Here is a 12972-nt window from a genome sequence, read left to right on the forward strand (position 1 = left end):
ACGAAATACTATTTCACTGTAGATGTCTTGTGAGCAGGTGCGCCGTCATGTTAAAACTATAAATTCCTAACGGCAGGTTCTCCACAAAATCGGGTATCATGTTACATAGCAAACCGCAATTGTAAATATCTTGCACCCATTAACGGGCCATCGTCAAATATTGGTACAATCATCTTTTTATTGTAAATTGTACACCAAACGTTAATAGCAAACCACAATTGATGTCTGATGTTGGTAAAACATTTAGGATTTTCCAGCGTCCAGTAATGGGTGCTTTGTTTATTATACACGCCATTCCGTGAAAATCATGACTCATCCATCCCCACTATATCTGGCATGAATCTTGGCTGGAACTGTATCTTATTTATGACAAAGTTGCACCATGCATAGTATCGTCCAGCATCCCCATCTAGTAAAACCTGTTGCGGCACTGGTCGGTGTGGATGAATACCTAATTGGCTTAGAATTTTCCAAACCTGACTTTTTGAGGGGTTATAGTGTTCATTGATCTCTCGTGTGCTGCATTTCGGATATGCGAGGGCGTATGCTAATACAATATCCGGTTGAACTTGCTATCCTACCTTTGCTGGTCTGCCAGATCGAGCTCGACTAGTCACACAGCTTGTCTCCCTAAGCGTTTTACGACATTTAAGATGGTTTGATGAGAAGTATGCGGGCCTGCAGTGAAACGTTGCCGGGACAAATTTGCTTCTGATCGTGCCTTGTGTCCACATTCACCATACAATAAACCATCTCACAATACTCAGCTTTGGAAAACTGCTCCATGGCCATCAACATCAACGTACTATAACCCAAGAAGATGTCTCTTTTATAGCTGTCTGAGGTGAGCAGGCGTGACGTTTCTTACATCTTTGCAAAAATTTCGTACAGCTAAAATTTCGAAGTTCATGTTTCATGACGTCACAATGCAGGAAATCACGAAGAAACAAATGCGTGCTCAGCCATTCTATTCTTTTCATCAATGTTCACAAGGAGTCTTTTATTAGTAAATTGATGATGCTCTACATCTTTGTAAATCGCTTTTCTCCTTCTATTTCGTTCTGTTTTCGATATAGGAATGTTATCTCCGCAGTTTTCCACCAGATGGAATGAATGTTTATGAATATTGAAGCAGCCTTTGCTTTGTAATACCCTATTTTAATAAGCATTCTTATCCATGATTAAGAAGAATCCTGTCTTAGCATACAGAAGAATACGCGCTATTTCAGAATCTTGCGCTTAGTTTTCTGTGTAAGAAATCGCATTTGATTTAGACATATATTAAATAAAAGCTATTGTCCTTGACCAGTAGAATGAAAGAGATTTAAAATAATGGACAAATTTCAACATTACCATAAGTCATTTGGAAAACTGAACGAAAACATATGAAAGCAGATTGTTAAGGCAGTCTCTAGTATCAATAAAAAATAAAACTTTCAAGCAACCACATGCCTTAAAAAGTTCCTGTTGGGGAACATTTTAGTTCAAAATGGTTCCTATGCAATTAAGTTGAAGGAAAATAATTTCTTGGATCTCAGTAGTACTTTCTTGTGATTCAGAAAAAGTGAAACAGCTTTTATTCAATATTTCTCTTAAAACAGAAGTTTGGTTTACTGTAACAATCAATGTTCCTGGAATGATGGAGTACTGCTGAGTACATTGATGGAGTACTACTTATATATTTGCAGCATAACGTGAACGAGTAGAGGATCTTTGTCGACTCCCAAAAAAGAATCCTGAAATAGTGATTCGGCTTAATGGCAGCTAGTATGCTTCAATGCCATTACGGCATTCTGTGTACCTGAAAGAATTTTACGAGAATTCAGCCTTGATTTTCACCAAAAAGAATATAAAAATAGTGGAAGGATGATATGCAATCCTTTAAAAGTGCATTTCAAGCTCTTTGGACAACAAATCGGACATATCAAATGCATTTACTTCTTATGAGAGGGAAAGATATTGCGGGGGAGAGTAAAACTATTAAAGTGAAGAGTGGCTGCAGATGAAAATATTAAAACTTGAAAGTAAAAATGTAATAAAAGATAATTTGGTTAATCCCTGTAAAATTTTCTTGATTTCACTTCACATCAAGCTGAGCTTTATCAAACAATTTGCTGAGCCTTCAAAGAAGGACATCGCTTCATATACCTTGGCAACAAATTTCCAACATTGCCGGAAGCCAAAATAAAGGACGTTATATTCGCCTATTCATATATTCGAAAACTTTTTAAGCCAAAGTCTTTGAAAGGAAAATGGAAATGTGTGTAAAAGAAACCTGGAGAGCTTTTAAAGAAGTCTTCAAAAAAGACTCCTTGGGATCTTTAAGGATCCCAGTTTGAAATGTACCGAGGAAAACATGTAAATGAAACTCAAAGCCTTTGACTGTTCGATTTGAACTGAAATTCGCATCTGGACTACTTTTTCAAAACTCTTGGGGTTTTTAACGATGAACAGAGAGAGCAATTCCATGAAGATAACAAGAGGATGGAGTATAGATATGTGAAACGTCAATAAGATGGTAGACTTCTTTTGGATGAAGAAAGAAGATCTGCATGCTACCAACAAAGGATAAAGTGCTAAAAGAAACTTTAAGAAAAAAAGATTAAGACTGCACAAGGATCTGTGAATTCTAGGATATATTACCAATGGTAACTGCTCTTATATACATAATTTACCAAATCATTACTAATAATTTGATAATAAAAATGAAAGTCACATTTGAAATCAGGGCATCAAACAATATAAAAATCAGTTATTGCATTCCAAACACTTATTCATGACTTATTTTGCAGGCTTGTATTATCTTAAGTGACTCACTACCCCCTGTTAATACGGTGTTTACATTTTTTTACACGTTTTCTTTAATTTTTAAACAAAAGTCATGTAAATATAGATAAATAAAGGTAAGGAATAGAAAACTTAGAACATTTAATACTGAAGCTAATTTTTAAATTAATTAATTATTTGAAATAAATTTCAACAATTAATTTACATTTTTTTAAGAATGTTCTTTCGTCAAAAAATTTATTAAATAAGTAATTTTAATAATAATTTATTAATTAATTCAAAATCAAAAGAGAAATATAGAAATGATTATTCTAAATATAGCTTACTGTAGAATATAATTTACCATCTTAGTGTACGTGAAGCTAAAGTTTGTGTTTCACTTTGCAATAAGCGCTATCTAGGAATAATTAAAAATAGTAATAATAAAATGTTTCAATCTTTTTATTCTGCAGTAAAATGAAATATGTCATTAATGTCCAACAGCACTTATTTTTTTCCTGTTGTTCTTTTTTAATGTCTAATGGAATCAAACTCATGAGTAGTAAGTAGAAAAAAATGTGTGCAAATCTTTTCAGAATCATTCTTTAATGTAAATATACAGAATTGTTGGAAATATTGTGCATAAAGAATGAAATTCAAGACAAATATATTCTTCTGTTCGTAAATGTCACATAACATCGTACCGATGGAAAAACCGTTTGCCTGGTACGAACAATTCAATTGAATGGCACGTTTTGGCATCAAATCAAAAGTCGTCGTTAGAATAATTAAACACTGAAAGGAGAAGTGAACATACCTTTCATCATCATAGCCGCCGAAACTATGTTTGTGAATGGCAATTTGCATTTCAGTACAGTTGAGCCGAATTTTTCCCAGAAGAGAGAAATTCGAGACAAAAACTTATGACTCGAGAAACGAGAGACAAAAACTTATGCCTGTTATCTGCATAAGTTTTTGTAACTTCGAACGAACTGAAATGAAGAAAAGCTCTTGTGCAATAAATTTTCATAAGCAATCCTTTTTAAATTTTGACAAAATCGTAACAGACTTTTCTTCTGCAATCAGTGTGATCTATTTAAGACTACAATTTACTAATTTCAAGGGGATCGTTTTGATTTCGATCTCAATGCCGGAGGGTTCTAAGTTTGAAACATAATTCTATTGAAGATACACCGTATAAGAGGATCCGGCGACGCTAAATCAGTCGGGGCCAAATGCCAACTCGCTGGATTGGCGTGAAAACGTGAAAATTTATCCGTTAACAACTGGTGGGTGCCGCCCCCATCATCTGCTTACGGCTCAGAATTACCAAGTTTATCCCAAAATAGTATTGCTTCAAATTGGGGCGTAAATTTTCAGTGTTTTTTCTCTTTTTTAAATGTGTTGCGAATTGTTTAATATACTCCAGGGCCACTTAATAATTCCAATTTATTTCCTTAGAGTGCAATGGTGAGATTAAGAAATTAAAATAGATTAGCTAATACTTTTGCATAAGAAACCCTTCTGTTCTGCATCATTAGTTTAATTTTAGAATCCCTCTCATAACTTTTAAAATGGCAATGAACGTCCCAACATAGAATGTAACAACCCGCAGTTAGATGAAGATGACATGCACAATTCTGTCGGTAATGGTCAATATGATGTCACATAAGACGACTCCATTGTGTGAAGAATATGCGTGAGAAGCGAATGAATATAATCTCAAAGCGAATAATAATAATAATTTTGGACTTGTAAATATACGAAGTGAAAATAGTAGGCAGTGTGAGGGGGGGCGATCAATTTATGATATGTAATATTTCATAAAAAATCATTTTCATAACTATTCAACCTTTTTTAGGACATCAATAGAAAGTGGGGGTGGGGGAATTACATTATAAATTTGCTCAAAAGCCCCTGGGGTTTGGGCCTCAAAATTGAGAATGAGAAACCAGAATAGTGGCTGGTTCTCATCACCCTGAAGAGTATATATATATATATATATATATATATATATATATATATATATATATATATATATATATATATATATATATATATATATATATATATATATATATATATATATATATATATATATATGGAATGACTACTCCTACGGAAAGGGTTGTATTGTGGCCGTTGATGGTCTTTAGTACTCAACCTTAATTTCCTTTGTGGGAGTATCCAATCATTCAGATTTTTCCGAGTGCCTTATGGAAGTTCGGAGTAGTCACCTATGATTACAATTGTTCAATAAATGCTCTTAATATATATTATATCCTTAGCAAAGCAGACAGTACGTAAAAAGCTATTAGAAGTCGCATCCTAATAAAAGGTGTCTACTCATCTCACAGCTGCAAAAACATTCCAAGAAATGAAAGTATTTTCGTTTTAAATATATTCATGATTCAGAGTATCACGAATATATTTAAATCGAATATATTGCTGCTTCTATATGTGAGTCATCCTTGATGCAACGGAATTTTAATCTGTTTAATCATTTTATATCGGCAAAACAATTTGCTGATATAATAATTCATCGAAAACCATACCGTTCAAGAAAACAGAATGAAACGACATGGTATGGGATTTTAAAATAAGCGCCAAAGAAAAATATTTAAAGTAATAAAATAACTATCACTGTTGCTAAATTTTAAATGGCAACCCCCCCTTTTTTTTATTGGGATATGATCTCAGTAAAGAGCAAAACTTCGAAACTTTGGAAAAGTACAAGCAGCACAAAAACATCGTCGCTAGGCAGAGGCTCGCTTAAGAATGAAAACATCTAAGACGTTCACCAGAAAGAGAACTTCTTTTTCTTTCAAGTTTTATTCTATACTATGACTCTGAATCCACCTTACTTGACTAAGCCATTACTTGGCCAAGATATACAGATTATCGAGCACACTGTAAAATACCGTCATGAATAACATAACCGCTCTTAGTTAAGTTTGAGTATCACTTTCTGCTTAGAAACAATATTTTGACATTATAAAGCTCGATGACTTAAATAGGCAAAATGTTGCAGATATATTACTTGTTTACCTACGGCAGACACTCATCTACAGAAATATTTATCTATAATGAGAAGCATGTTCTTCAGCACAGACTGTACACAAATCTGTAGAAACTAGTTACGCATGCCCTCGATCTTGGCCTAAATGATCTTCCACTTTTGTCGACTTTATTGCAAATGACAAGAGGATAAGCAAAGGGCGTCTCGCAGACAGCAAGTCAAGAGTGCTGGATTCGATGAAATCTATGATCTGCATGATTCTAGCTCTTTTCTACATTTTTAATTATGTCTAAACTTTATAAATGAACTCCTCATCAAGTATAACGGTGATAATAGATATTCTTTACGTCTTCTATGATCGGATAACATGCAATTTTCGTTGATTAGTAATGTGAATTAGAAAAACTACAGGTTCAAAGCAGACAAAAATTCTCATAATGGGATCTTATTTGTATTACACGAAGCAAATGGAAAGGTATTTTGTAGTGTGGGATAACAAGTTCTTTCATTTTCGACTGTTACTTTTTCGAAGGCATTACCGTTGAAGGTCTAAGAATGAATTACGTAATGAGCGGTCACTTTGAAGCAATGACATATTTCCTAAAATGCAACAGCAAAATGCTGTATCTAATATCATATGGATGCTAAATAGCTCTCCCCTTTTGTTGGAATTTCTGAATACAACTCAGTCTAATGACAAGACCTCTTCGATCTATATCATTCGCCTGGATATCTGGTGACATATGGATGCAAGCTGGTGCTACTCTGGTGGTGGATTTTCTAAAAACAACGCAGTCTAATGACAAGATTATCAGACGTCACCCTATCTCACACATCTGATTTTTGTTGTTGTTGTTGTGAGGAATTTTTGAAACTCAAAAGCCATCCATGCATTCATCAAACTGAATTATAATTGAAAAATGTCATCTGATGTGAGAATTTCCACGACTTCATCAAATTAACGTACGCTCTTCATTTTTATGCATGCATGCATAGTGTATGAAAAATTGGGCACATGAAAATTTGGTGTTGCTTTTCTGTGTTTTTTAGTCCATATTGACAGTTCTCGCCTTTTTTCTTAATTTTTCCAATGCCTTTCAAGTTTCAGATATTATTCGGAAGACTCTTATACCATTATTTACAACAAAGGTCAGAATATAAAAAAAAAGATGAATGTATCAATTTGAAATTTTCAAATTTCTTTCATCGTAAAGGAAAATGCGAGAGCTAGACTATTGTTTTTGCCATCATTCCAGAGCGTATTTGTTTAAAATATCTCCATCCAAAAGTTAATTCCCTTACTTTGAACAGTATGATCACCAGAGACTCTTCGACAAGTAAAGTCGTTTATAATCTATCTGCATCTTATTAACTTTGTAGTTGTTGCATAACTCTACTACCTTCTTTTTGATACAACAGATGGCATTACATATCCCACGATCCTTCTTGGGGGTCATTATTAGATAGTATTCTGAGTGTCGTGTAATTTCGTGTTCGTGTTTGTTTTGTCGTGTGAAATGTGGAAAATATCGAAATGTCTTGAAATAGTATTCAGGACTATTTAATTCAGATCAATGATGGGGCTGCGTCCTTCCTCCCATAGTGTCAAACTGAATGGTTCGTGGAGGAGGACAACTTTTTGGGAATATCTGAACTCAATTCAAGTATCGGAACTTTTTTTTCCTTTAATGAGAATTTTTTTCGCCTTTTTCAAATAAAAGTGGACTAAAAATAAAATTATTTTATCTGAAAAAAATTATTGGCTTGGCAAAGTGTTCTTAAATCAGCCTTTAAAAAAAACCTTTCAGTTTATTATAGTGCTGGCAGATATTATAATTGCCGTCGTCCTGGCATAGAGGTGGCTCGTCTTCCCCGTGATCTGACCGTCCAGGTTCGGGCATGGTTGTTCCTCTTCTGTGTTCTATCTGTTAAGTGTGTGAATGTGCCCCCTTCCTTTTTAAAAGGTGTTGTGCAAACGAATGTGACGCATGAAGTAGCTAAGTTGCTCTCTTGGCCCTGGTTGGCGCTACTGAAAAAACAAGAGACGCTCATTCGGCTTAAATCGCTGACAGATAACTGTCAGCGGGCTTGTAAAGCGCCACAACAACAACAAATACTATAATCACCAAAATCTGGTGAACTGTGTTTTAAATATTATTGCTACGAAAATTTTAACATTTATACTCGTGTGCTTGAATTTGCAATAAAATGTCATTTATTGCATATTTAAACACCAATTATTCTTTGTAATTTTCAGTTTGATTAAAAACAATTAATAGATTTGTCAAAGTATCATTCGGGTAAGAAATTTCCATTATCATTTTTTAATTTAAAATAATTTATTCATAAATATTTTAATTTAATACAAAAAATATGAAGAATTTATAAACATCTCAAATGTTTTATGGTTACTGAGATAAATGAAAACTCAATCTCAAAACCCATCTAATGAAATAGAGGAGAAAATTTAACTGTAAAATGATGATCTAAGATTATGCTCCGGCAAAACGCTGATCCTGATTTGAATAACATTTTTTTACAGGCGTTATTTAACACGGTATTACAGAAAAATTGCTAAGGAGATATTTACTCATCAAAAGTCAAGATCGCTTTAATATTTTGCACTCATTTGGGCTGTAATAATTTCTACCCAAATTTAGCAACAAAACATATATAAATATTTAGGTAAGATTCCTCTGATTAAATGAATAGAAAATATTAAAAACTTATTTCTGTAAGAGAATCAACAGGTAAATGTGGGTAATATTAATTCAATTAACGAACCTCGAATATATCGTGGAATGAGCAGTATATATTAGCAGTATTAATAATGTTTTTGCTGATTATTCTGAATGCTGCTATAGCGATTTTTCCTTAGGACAGCTGAAATTTGTTTAGTTAAAAGAAAAAAAAATCATTTATGAAGGATATGTACATATATGCATTTTTTTTTATTTCATCACCATTTTTAAAAAAATTATTTTAAATCTTATTTTTAAATTAAATAATTCATGTCATTTACTTCAAGTCACAAATTTCTATGGTCGTTTATAGGACTGTCACATATGAATCAATTCAAGAGAGTTCATTACTTTCATAAGACATTAAATAAAATAATTTTACCGTAACAGTAAGGGAAAAAAATGCTTCAGAAAAGTTGATATTCTATTTTCCTGCTTTAAGAAAACTCTTTCATGTATAAATATTATTCACTAAAATACTGCAGTTAGTAATTAATGTAAATACGGTCGAATATTTTAAGAAAATATTAAGTTACAAAATCAGGCTCATAACAGATTAACTGGTGAATGATCTTAAGAAAGTGTGAATGTTTAGGAGGATTTTAATTAAAAAGAACAAAGCCTAAAATTCATTTGCATAAAACCAGACGATTAAAAAAGCGAAAATTTCCCTTCATTTCCCGTAAATGTGAGTTAAAAATTTTTTTTAAAGAAATTCAAGCTCTTTTATATTTATGAAAGAGTCTAAAGCTAACGCATTAGTTTTAAAAATAAAAGTGAACTGATAATCTGTGATTTCAATTAACTTCATTGCGATAAAAGAGCTACGATAAATAAAAACAAAAAACAATAGAACGAAGCCTTTGATTTCAATCTCGGAAATTGATCGCATAATCCTCCCTTCATGTTCCTTAAATGCAGACTCATTTTAAATCTTTTCCATCGAGCGATCTTCTGAATCCCCGAGGCGATGAATTTTAATTAGGGGGATGGACGGATTTCTGAAGGGGATGAATGAGCGGAGAGAGCACACTGACCTTCTGTCCCGACGAGGTGTAGGTGTTGGTGTCTTGCTGCTGTCCGGTTGCCATGGCGACGCTCTGCTGCTTCCTCCGATTGGAGCACGTGTTGCACACCCACACGGATCTCTGAAACGATAATAGAGTTCTTGAGCACATTAAGATATGCATACTTTTCTTTTGAATGAGAAATGCTATAAGTATCCAGAGGAAAGAGTATCGATTTGAAAAATAAAATGTCTTACTGAGAGAATTTGATATTTTTCTAATTCTATTATCCGTTATGCCAAATAAAAATTTAAATAAAATCTTGAGTATACAGGGAAAATAATTATTTTATTCAGCACTGAATTTTATATTTTAGGCGGAATTCACTAATTAAAGTGAGTTGTGCAAATAGAATTTTTCTATCAAACAACTCATTAATTTTTATTGAATTTCTTTATGATATAACTTTTTATCTTGAAGTAAAAATTGTGATAATTAAAATGTATTATTAAGTAATAAGACATAAAGTATTCAAGATTAATTTTTAAAATGGAAGACGCTAAAAATTTCAATTACGCTTTTTTTTGCGTCAGATGAAATTAAACAAGCGAATACATTTTCTGAAGAGCAATGTACGAAAGAACTTCTCAGATAATTTTCCATTCATAAGCATAATAAATTCTTTATTCTAAACAGTCTCTAAGGGAATAAAACAAATTTTATGAATAAGCATTTTAAATAAAATTAGTTTTAAAAAACGTACTTCTACTTCAAGCAAAATTTATATTATTTTCAACTTTTGTTCTGCAGAATTTCTTTGGGATTTTAATTATTTCTTACAATTTAGTCATTAATTTATAAAATGTAGTACATTTTATTATTAAAATAAAATTCATTATTATTAATATAATGGAATCTCTTGGAATAAATTTCTTTCTTTTAATTTAGTATCAGGTGACGCAACTAACAAGAAATTAAATTTTAATTAAATAAATATGATTAATAATTATTGTCTGAAAACATTAATGTTATTGTTTGAAGTATTGTATTATAATAGAAAGTATAATATTATTTTGAATTAATCTATACTTATAATAAAGCTCAATGTGTGTGTGTGTGTGTGTGTTGGCGCTCTACAGGCCAGACCGTTTGACATACAGCTACCAAATTTGGTACATGTATACCTTGGAGGTTGGGAATGTGCACCTGGGGTTTCTTTTTTCGAATTTTTAATTAGAATTTTAATTATTAATTAAAAACTAACTTTCCCGCCAAAAAAATCTTCCATTTTCCCCACCGCCAACTTTTCCGCCAAAAAAATCTTCCATTATCCCCAGCGCCAACCGAGAAAGGCTTCAGTATTTTTTTTCTCCCAACAGTAATGAGGCTAGGGTTAAAATTTTTCGGCGGATTATTTCAATCGGTTCTGTTTATTTTCTTAATGTTTGATGCATTTAAAATTAAACATTGTTAATGAATCAATCTTTCAGATTCATTCTGAAGTACTTTTGAATTAAAATAAAACAGAATAAAGGAAATTAAAAATTTCTAATCCGCATAGCGTTACCCCAACTGGCGTAGAAAAAATCACGTATTTGCGTTACGTAACCGGCGAAGAAAATTCACGCATGCGCATTCTGTTCTGATTGTTGCCATGACAACGTTATCAATGGATGATTTAAATTATTTTTGGGTTAGTTGCATGCTTTTGTAAGTAAATTGTATTTATGTTAGTTATATATTTTTTGTATATGCTTATAGTTTTAAGTACATCGTTTTTTAAGTAGTTTTTTTAAAACCTGTTTTCAACCGTTTATTTTAAACGATTCGTTTTATTTTCTTAGTGTTTGATGCATTTAAATTTGAACATTGTTAATTAATCGATCTGATCATAATGAATCTAAGAAAATTTTGTTGACCAACTCTTGAGATATTACATAAATTAAAAAAGATATTCTTTAGTGCCCATAAAGTTTAAACGCTGAGTGACTCTATTTTCAGTAATCAGATTATAAAAAAATGCTTTGTTTCAGTAAAAAATATTATTATATTAATTGAAGATAAATTCTTTCCACTTTAATTTAAAGCATAAATTCTACGGGTGCTAAGAGAAAATGAGAGAGATACATATTACGTTATGACTGAAGGCCTTTATAATATTATGAATGAATTATATGATAATCAAAATTTGAAGTTTTAAAATATTTTGATGAAGAAGCTATTAAAGAAGAAATTGCATAAAATATTTAATTATTAAAATTTTAACGAACATTAAGATTGGCGAACCGGCTGGTCGCCAAAGGCGGCTAGTATTATAATACAATAATATATCCTTTTTACCTTTTTGAGTTAAGTGGTACTATATATGAGGTATATAAAAATGCAAATATAAATCGAAGAAATTTTTAACACTAAACTTTCATTTAATTCGATTTACATTTTTTGTATGGATGGAATTTTGTAGTGATTTCTTTTTTCTTTCTTACAATTTTTTTTCTCAATTTTCTTCCAAAGTTTTGAAACTTTATGCAATTAAGTACTCAGGATGACAATAGATTATTTCAATATTTTAAAAGCTTAATTAACAGTTATTAAATTAGTACAATTAAATTTTGATTCTTTATCAGTGGTGCTACATATTGTGAATTTTAGAAAAATGAAATAATAGATTTCATGATAATTATAATAATAAATTACAATTTTAAAAAAATGGAAAATAACATATGCATTTTTTTTAAATTCTGCTTTTTAGTTGATGTTAAATGAAGGTTTCAATTAAAAGTGCATTTTTAAAAACAGTTTTCAATGCATTTATAAAGAATGTACGAACAACACCGCAACCAAAACAAGCGCAAAACTCTTCTACACTTGTCGCAGATCATTTGGTACTTTCAGGCAAAAAAAAAAAAAAAAATCAGACAAATAAAAACAAACAAATTGATAACAAAGAACTTCAAAACGTTAAATTTTTCATAGATCGTTTGTTAAAAGCAGTTTTATTTTATGATTTTCATATAATATTGTCCTCTCATAAAGGAAGAAACAAAAACAAAAAACAATAAAAAAAACAGGATCGTTTTCTTGTCAATATTTTAGTCAATAATCATGCGTTTAACATTTTAATTTTAGGTTTCTTAACTGCAATAAAAATATCTGAAATAGTACATGTTACATTGAAAAAAAAATCATCCTCACAGAAATTTCGTTATCAGCACTAACAATATTTTTGAATAAATGATTCCACATGGTTCAGGATCCTTTAGAAGACTCTTTTTTCTATAGGTTGGTGCTTTCAGTAGATAAATGTTTTTTTTTATAATAGCTCTCTATTTTTATTTTGTAAACAAAACGTATGCACTCGAAAATGTCATTGATTTAGAACTGCGTTTTCATTTACATTTATTAATATTAATTTACATTCAGTAGGTGATCACAAAAT

General features: G+C 31.4%; 1 protein-coding gene across 5 annotated transcripts in view; it reads right to left on the minus strand.

Annotated features, from left to right (window-relative positions):
- Nucleotides 1-12972, minus strand: part of LOC129983809 (uncharacterized) — a 173075-nt gene that overhangs the window by 128448 nt on the left and 31655 nt on the right. For all 5 annotated transcript variants that reach the window (XR_008785456.1, XR_008785457.1, XM_056093453.1 and 2 more), the window contains exon 3: nt 9564-9674. Coding sequence is in view for 3 of the 5 variants with exons in the window: in XM_056093453.1 (XP_055949428.1) it covers nt 9564-9674 (111 nt within the window). In the remaining 2 variants the exon portion in view is untranslated. The remainder of the gene's footprint in view (nt 1-9563; nt 9675-12972) is intronic.

Source organism: Argiope bruennichi, chromosome 9, assembly GCF_947563725.1.
Source record: "Argiope bruennichi chromosome 9, qqArgBrue1.1, whole genome shotgun sequence".
Lineage (NCBI taxonomy): Eukaryota > Metazoa > Arthropoda > Arachnida > Araneae > Araneidae > Argiope > Argiope bruennichi.